The following is an 8475-nucleotide window of genomic DNA, read 5'->3' as shown; positions in this document are numbered from 1 at the left end:
GCAGAACGTTTGTTTTGCAACTGTTGGAAGTTTCCTTCGCGCTAATTGGATCATACTTTTAGATCTAGAAGAATGGTCCTATCTCAGCAGATAATCAAAAAACGGTTGCAAAACTGTTGAGTCTGCTGAACGCGGCCAATGCTTCGAAGCGTTTGTAGCGTCAAGTGGACCGCGCCTAGCAGTCTCGGTCAGTGGCTACGTTTACACCGTGCGCTTAGTCCGCGACCTATACGATAGGTATCTTTGTTTAACCTACAGGATAAACAAGGACATCTATTGTATAAGCCGCGGCCTAAATGCACGGTGTAAACGTAGCCACTTCTCGATGGTGGCTGGTGGTGGATGATGATGGTATCCGCGGTTAAATGAACATTCTAGTACGTTGATTGGTGCGTTGATCTAGAACGTAACTCTAACCTAACACTACTAAACTAGTAACTAGTTAAACGGCTGTTAACGGCTGTCAACAGCAGTTTATCTGTTTTCGCGTCGTTACATATTGCAAAGAGATTTTATACTTGTAACTATCTTTATTACTTTAATTTCAAAGTAATTCGAACTATCTTCCTCACTTGTAATAGTTGTAATTATCGTGAGATATTGTTGTGAGACGATGTCAATGGAGACCGTACCGAAAGATTTACGTGGATTAAGAGCGTGTTTGGTATGCTCTTTGATTAAGGTGGGTATTTCATAAATCTTATGTTGCATTACAATATGATCAGCCCTTCAACCAGGTTATTATTGTAACATCTACAGAACTTATTTATGGATACCTTCCATTTAGGGTGCGTTCCACTTAACGTTCACACTCTCGAGTATCATCCTTCTTGTCATCAAATATTAGACAAAGATGAAATGATACACGCGGGAGCATTGTGAACGTTTAGTGCAACGCATCCTTAGTAACAAAGGTGGACCCAAGTATTGTTCATTACTCATAGAATGCAAAGAAAGATAGAACGATATTATGTCGATTTGTGTCCATAAATGGAAGACACCTTATATATTAGAATGAATGCAATTATATTTTTACTTCACAGACTTTTGACCAATTTGAATTTGATGGATGTGACAACTGTGATGATTTTCTTCGTATGAAGAACAATAAGGATAATGTTTTTGACTGCACGAGTTCCAATTTTGATGGGTAATACACTAATAACAGATGTACAGTTGGCTAAGAATGACTTTTTTTTTAGTGTACATTAGCAGCTTTGTGAATATTTAATATTAGCTTTTTTGTATCTATGAGCAAAAGTTATTGAGAATTTGTTGTACACTGTAAGATGTTAGTGATATTTTAAATATAATTTTTTACTTGTTTCTCTAATTTTAATGGCTAACAGTTTAAAATAATGTCTTGTTTTAATAAATAATTATATTATGAAGAAATAAAAAAATGATTTCTTCCTATGTATTTATTTTCTCTGTACATATTTTACTTTCTATATTTTAGAGTGATCGCATTAATGAGTCCAGAAGATAGTTGGGTGTCCAAGTGGCAGAGAATAAGTAAGTATTACAATAAATACACTAATATAACTCAAGTAATTAACATTCTTTTACAAATTATTACTAATATATATAATTGTAATATATATAATTTTCTGATTGTACTTCAAGAATTTTTTAAAATATTTTGTTATTTCAAAATTATGTGTATGTAGTAAATCAATAGAAAAAGAATAAAATTCCTAAAAATTAAAAGTGCATAGAAGGCACTGAGAAGACTATAAATTCTAAAATTATTTATAATATGTATTTAGATATTTTAATAAATATATTTATTTCTGAGATTTTCATTTTAAACGTATAATACATTTATACAGACATATTATTCTTACAAATGCCAGTATGTATTTATCTAGGAACATACTTATGTGCGTATATATATTATAAAGATTTATTTAAGTAGAATGCTATTTTCGCAAACACTTTCAGAATTAAAATTGTATCTCAGTCTATATATATATGTATACATAATTATGTCAAGAGTGGCCAATGTTAATATCGAGATTCTATTTTCTTCAGATCGTTTTTGTAAGGGCGTCTATGCCATATCAGTATCAGGACGATTACCAGCTGGTGTCATCAGAGAAATGAAGAGCAGAGGAATAGTATATAGGCCACGCGACACGAGTCAACGTTAATTATATAGAAATTTTTATTTAAAATGTAAATATTGAACTTTTCTTAATACTGCATTAGAATTAGATCAATTGAAATACGATCATTATTCATTTTGTTAAGCTAAATATATAAATATTTTTGCTAATTTAATCGTATAACTATGTTATATTAAGAATTTTTGTAAAGTATAAGTCTCTATAATAAACGATTTTAATGAACATCGAATCTGCACTTTGCTTTGTTTATATACATATGTGTCTTTCATTATATTAAATGCAAATTGTATCAGAACTCCATTTTTAAAGATCACTTTTATGCCAAGTTCCCCTATTTACCTTAATAAGATCTGAATAGCATATTTTTATTTTGAGTTTGAAAACCTTTCAACGGGCAGATTAGCATTTAAATGTGGCTTCCTGGACATATAGTCGATTGACAAAGTAAAGAATATCGCATTACTGGCAACTGATTGTTTACACAATTGAGCCATAAATTTGCACATGTTACATGATAATTATTATCGTTATATACAACTCGACCACTCGTGATAACTGTTAAACATAGGGAACAAGATATACATTCTCCTTGATGTAATGGCCAAGCTGGTAGTTCAGTGACGATCTGAAATATATTAATACAAATGTATAATATTATAAAAGTTTGAAAATGGATATTAGAGAAAAAAAGGATATTTCTTTTACATTTGTGTCTTTACATTTGTACATGTAAACATATTAACAGCATTAATATCTAAAGATATTAATAGTTCATTTAGGCAATATTTACTGGTATGTTTGCATAAAAAGGTTCCATTTCAGCCCAGATCCGATCAATGTCCATTAAAAGGTCATCAAACCCAATAATATTTATATCCAATTCTTTATATGAAAAATTAACACGTCTACAAACAGCTGCAACTTCAGCTAATTCTAATGACAAAATATATTTTATATTTTTATGGTTTTATTATTTGTAATGAATAAATAATATAGATAGTACATACATGTCTAATATTATATTAAGTAAAATATATTACTGAAACAAATACTTACGGCAAAGAAAGTTATATCCCTGGGCTGAATTTAAAACTTCATGCAGAACTAATTCTGACGTGATATTGGTAAATATATTGGCTGCGACTTGCAATAATAAAACACAACTTTCCATATATTGTTTCCATTCCCAATACACGGTCTGCAACAGAGAAACACTTGATAGTAAATATCAAACGATAATTCGCTCTATATCTCAACTTCCTGACAATTCAATTGCACGCGATTACCTGCTGTGGAGCTTCTATAACTTGTTCTTCCTCTACATTAGAAGGCAAAAATGATTTAAGATCTAAGCTAGGCACAGATCCAGAACGTGGCAGTGCTTCGGATGGACCACTAATCAATTCTATACTATTTATCGAAATAGCATCCTCTTTTTGAACATTCTTTCCTAAGAATAATATATACTACTAGATTCAAGCAAAATGACACATAAGCGAAAATAAAATTGTCGCGAGTAATGAGAGCACTAACCTGTCTCTACAAATTGTGCTTCAATTCCATCATCAAGTTTTAGATTATTAAACGATTCAGATACTTCAGATACAAAGTTCAGATCTGCTAAATTATTATTATCAGCGTTAGCGTGCGTTTTAAACTCAAAATCTGCAAACATACTAAAATTTTCAATATCCAAAGCATCTGACATCGTGGGATTATTAGATGGTTGTTCTGCCGACATAAATTCCCCGAATTCATCAGCCGATTGATTATTAAAAGTTAAATCTAAGCTCATATCGTTTACGACGGACGTTTCTTGAACTAGTTCACGCAACGCACTGTATTTATCTTCGACTTGTTGTAAACTCATTAAATCTTGTTGAACAGAATCAGACATTTCTACTGTAATGGCCTACAGATAAATTTATATACATCAGCAAAAATCATATTGACATTATACTTGTACAGACATAAAGATATACTTGCTACATAATTGACAAGCTTGTTATTTACCTTAGATGCTAATTCCACTTTAGGTAATATCTCGCTGCTGACAGGCTCTGCCATACCTGCCAGACTATTAAAACTATCGCTATAATCTTTAGGCATGTCGCTATTTCTAATCACAGTGTCCTTAAGTATTACTGTTTTGGACTGATTCTTTATTCCACATTTAGGAAACACATTAGATGTGGATTCTACTATGGGCTGATCTTTACTTTGATATGGCAAACTTGCAGGTGCAGATGTACGAATTTGTGGATTAATATGTATGGCTTTTGTTCCAACAGTAGTTTTCTTGATTTTGTCAACTGTTTTCTTCACTCCTAGATTATGATTAGCGAGTCTGCTACCAATCGCGGAACCTTGTTTGCTGTCCCAGATTGGCATAGTGGAAACACTGGGGATCGGAGCGCTTTGAAACTCTGTAAATTCATCACAGGACTCGTCGAAGGATGATACAGACGGAACATCAACTTGAACACGCAGATTTTGTTTCACATCTTTGAACAGATTATTGACATTACTCCCAGTTATACCAGGCACCTGAATCTTGCTATCGGAATAAGATAATTTTCCAGACGTACTGCCAGAGAAGGATATATTTGCATCAGGCACTGTATTTACTTGGGTTCTAGCTTTAGTTTTTCCCTTAATGTCAGGAATGTATTTTCCTTCTATACCCATATTACTGGGTTCATCATAGTGCTGAAATTTTAGTGCATTTGCCTGCGCTGTAGGCTGCAAATTCATCAGGCATTCTATGTTTAGATAAGGTGTTGGTGGAAAAGGGAGCAAATGCAGTATATCAAGACTGTTGAAGGTGTAGGACGTCTGAGCAGCCGCCACGAGAGCCAGGACAATATACAGCTCTTGCTCAGTCAACTGTCCAGCATACTTTTGGTTTGCCAGGCTCCATATGTGACCGAGTACCTCCGTAGGCAACTGGCTGGTAAGCAACAACGGGAACACCTTGTTGGTGTCGACGAGCAGCTCGGTCTGCATGCCGTTCGACCTGACCCGATCCTCCCGCACCGCCTCCCAGACCATCTTGTAAACCGGCGGCAAGGTGGTCGAGTTGGTCCATAGCCAACTCGGCAGCTGGTTCAACTTCTTATTCGCGTGACTCTTATTCATGTTCTTGCGCGACGAGGTTCGGACGGCAAATCTCACCCTGCTACGAACGTCGCCTGTGGATTATGTGAACTCGTCGAGCAACATGAGCCCATCGTTCAGACTGCTAGCTTGATACATACATTGATATTGGCATTACAAAGAGGAGCTGGTCGAGCGTCTTTTTAACATCGGTCGCACGAATGCCCGAGACTCGTGGTGCGAACGTTACCCTTTTTCCACATGGCTGGTGCTTACCGTGCGATAAACATGCAACGGAACGCGTTTATAACTCGCCCTTACGTCAACTGACGAGAGTGACGTCGACAGACGTCGATCTCGGTACTAGTCCCTTCACCCCTTTAGTCCCTTGAGACACCAGCCCTACTACTCCTGACTCCAGTACAGTGTACTTTAATTTTCTTGGATTCGTTCGTTTTACATACACTTTCTGCACTCCAGATTTCTTGATCTTTCTTTCTTCTCCAGCGCCTAAATATACATCCATCTCACTTAAAAAAATAGATAAGAAAAATTGAAGAGGGAAAAAAATTCAGCTACAAGGAACAAACCTGATTGAAATTTGTTATTTTACGGTGTTTCACTTTTTGTCTTTCAAACAATCAAATATACCACATTTTGTTTCAGAAAATGTTATAAAACACAAGTAAAACGGATTTATTAAGACTGTTTTGTTTACGGTTTTTACCATTTTTTGCTGACTATGATGACCAAACTCTGAAAATTGGCGATTAACTTATTATTGTCAGTACTATTTTACTAACATGGAATTAATAATTTTTTGTTGTTTAATAGATTAAAAAAAATTAGATTAGGATAAACAATAAATTTTAGTTGGAAATTAATTTCGTTGTAAGCAATTTTGCTTAATCTAGATTAGCAAAAATAAATAAGTCTTGAATTAATCGGTAATTAAGGATATATCAGTAAATATCTCTGTAAAAAATAATTACAGAAAGTGGAAAATTTTACTTTTCCTATAATACTTTTCATATAAATGAATGTTAGATACATATGAAACAGGTCAATAAAATTAATATATATTTAATATGTTTAACAATACAATTTTATATATAATTTAAATAATGCGGGGTCTACAATAGAAGTCGTAGCGGTCGTAGGGTCTTAAGTAGAAAATTGACCAATCACTTTTTTTAAAAATATGTTTACTTCTTATTGAAATATTTTTTTATTCAGATTTTAAATCGCTACCAAACTTTGTATTACTTTCACACATACATAAATACAATATTAAAAAATCTGTAATTTTTTCATAATCTTTTCATTTTGTTAAAAAATACGGGTGTATACATCCTTAAATTCCGAACTCCCAGACTTATATAATTTTATATATAATTTTCATATAAATATAATTTTATACATTATTTTATATAAATACGTCATTATGCTAATTTTACGATAACCAATCACGTGTCAATCGATACATCGAAATTGACCCTAATAATATCGAATAGCTTACCAAGTTCGCCACATGAAAAAACGGTTTAATGTTTAGTAATGGCGGACGTCGATTGCTAGAAGCCATTAGAAGAACGTCTCGTGTAAAAAACTTGAACATTTGACGTTTCACCGCTACTGATTGTAATTGCTGAACGATATAACCAGCAGTGAGAATGTCGACGGACTTTTACATACGCTATTACGTCGGCCACAAGGGCAAGTTTGGGCATGAGTTCCTGGAATTCGAGTTCCGGCCGGACGGCAAGCTGCGCTACGCCAACAACTCCAACTACAAGAACGACACGATGATTCGCAAAGAGGCATATGTGCATCAGTGTGTGATGGAAGAGCTCAAGCGCATTATCCAGGACTCGGAGATCATGCAGGAAGACGACTCGCTCTGGCCACAACCTGACCGCGTCGGACGCCAGGAACTGGAGATCGTCATCGGCGACGAGCACATATCGTTCACCACCTCCAAGACTGGCTCTCTCCTGGACGTGAACCAGTCGCGGGATCCGGAGGGTTTGCGATGTTTCTACTATCTCGTGCAGGATCTCAAATGTTTGGTGTTCTCTCTGATAGGACTGCACTTCAAGATTAAGCCCATATAAACGACACTGATGTTTTATCCAAAGACTTCTGTATAATCCCCTTGCTTCTCTATTTTTAATAAAATACACGTAGTTATTTGTACTTGTCTGTGCTTTACCCATTCACAAAAATCAATCGGACTCGGGTGATCTTGGAAGAGAAATTAAATTGCGTTCATCTTTTTGTGAATTATATAACCTTTAAAGAATGAAACGAAATGAAATTTAAGAATGTATCAGATGTACATACAAAGATCAATTGTGTATCTTGAAATAAAAATCACAAAAGTGAACAAATTCGTTAGGTGTTGACTGATGAAATTATCAGTATTCTAGTAAATTCGCTCACTTTTGTAATTTTCACCTCGTTTTAAGATACAGAATCGATCTCATTTTAAAATATATATACCTATATACATATAATCTCTCAAAAAATAACTGGAACTGAAAATTTATACTTTTTGTGTAAAAATGAATGTTGCATATGTTCAATAAGATCAATATATTTAATAATGTAATTTTATATATAAGTGAAAATTTTCTTATTTTTTATCTTAATTATTTTTTAAAAACACGTCCACTTCTTATTAAAATGTTTGATCCAGGTCTAAATTGCCTTCAAACTTTCCTATTTTTAAATATAATATAGAAAAATTTGTATTTTGTTAAAAAATACATCTTTAATATCGGAAGCTGAATTATTTATTTTAAATATTAAGAACACTGTTTTTTTTGTGCGTTTAACACTCAAATAAGTAATTTGCAATATTATATCATTTCTAAGTAGTAAGATGTTATTTATTATTTTGTGTCAAAATGATGTTTTTAATGTCATAAAGCCCATGGGACATACAAAAACGTAAGGCCGTAATACGTAAGCAGTAAAGAAATCGTTAAGCCCATGGCACATACAAAAACGTAAGGCCGTAATACGTAAGCAGTAAAGAAATCGTAAGATTGGATTCGCTACTGGCCTTACGGTCTCTATCATGATTGGCCAATTCGCTTACTGATTATGTCTTACGGCCTTACGTTTTTGTATGTGCCATAGGCTTAAAGCGGGGAGCACAGACTTTTGCATAACGCATAATACGTAATGCATAAGAAAATGTACCAATCAAAATCCTTCGTTTCCTTCCTTTCCATGAAATAAAGAA

The 8475-nt window shown here is 34.0% G+C and overlaps 3 protein-coding genes across 4 annotated transcripts; 2 read left to right on the top strand and 1 right to left on the bottom strand.

The window, feature by feature from the left end:
• The first annotated feature begins 263 nt into the window (after window positions 1-263).
• Window positions 264-2275, top strand: spt4 (Transcription elongation factor subunit spt4). 2 transcript variants are annotated; one of them, XM_018444945.1, is made up of 5 exons: window positions 264-377; window positions 582-682; window positions 1044-1150; window positions 1460-1515; window positions 2035-2275. In XM_018444945.1, exons 2-5 carry the CDS (start codon window positions 614-616, stop codon window positions 2151-2153), a joined length of 351 nt encoding a protein of 116 aa, XP_018300447.1. In that variant the 5' UTR covers window positions 264-377; window positions 582-613; the 3' UTR covers window positions 2154-2275. The 2 variants fall into 2 exon arrangements, with proteins under 2 accessions (XP_018300447.1, XP_018300446.1); XM_018444944.1 differs by having other exon boundaries at window positions 264-389.
• Window positions 2276-2342: 67 nt separating this feature from the next.
• Window positions 2343-5683, bottom strand: LOC108720686 (synergin gamma). Its single transcript, XM_018444810.1, has 6 exons — window positions 4143-5683; window positions 3663-4041; window positions 3416-3579; window positions 3186-3327; window positions 2920-3062; window positions 2343-2754 (listed from the first exon to the last, which is right to left on the bottom strand). Exons 1-6 carry the CDS (start codon window positions 5265-5267, stop codon window positions 2536-2538), a joined length of 2172 nt encoding a protein of 723 aa, XP_018300312.1. The 5' UTR covers window positions 5268-5683; the 3' UTR covers window positions 2343-2535.
• Window positions 5684-6773: 1090 nt separating this feature from the next.
• Window positions 6774-7421, top strand: mago (mago, exon junction complex subunit). The gene has a single exon (XM_018444865.1). The coding sequence runs from the start codon at window positions 6899-6901 to the stop codon at window positions 7337-7339; it is 441 nt and encodes a 146-aa protein (XP_018300367.1). The 5' UTR covers window positions 6774-6898; the 3' UTR covers window positions 7340-7421.
• The last annotated feature ends 1054 nt before the right edge of the window (window positions 7422-8475 follow it).

This window comes from Mycetomoellerius zeteki, unplaced genomic scaffold (genome assembly GCF_001594055.1).
Source record: "Mycetomoellerius zeteki isolate Tzet28-1 unplaced genomic scaffold, Tzet1.0 scaffold155, whole genome shotgun sequence".
In the NCBI taxonomy this organism is placed as follows: domain Eukaryota; kingdom Metazoa; phylum Arthropoda; class Insecta; order Hymenoptera; family Formicidae; genus Mycetomoellerius; species Mycetomoellerius zeteki.
The sequence above is the reverse complement of the archived record's forward strand: the minus strand, read 5'-3'. Positions and strand labels throughout refer to the sequence as shown.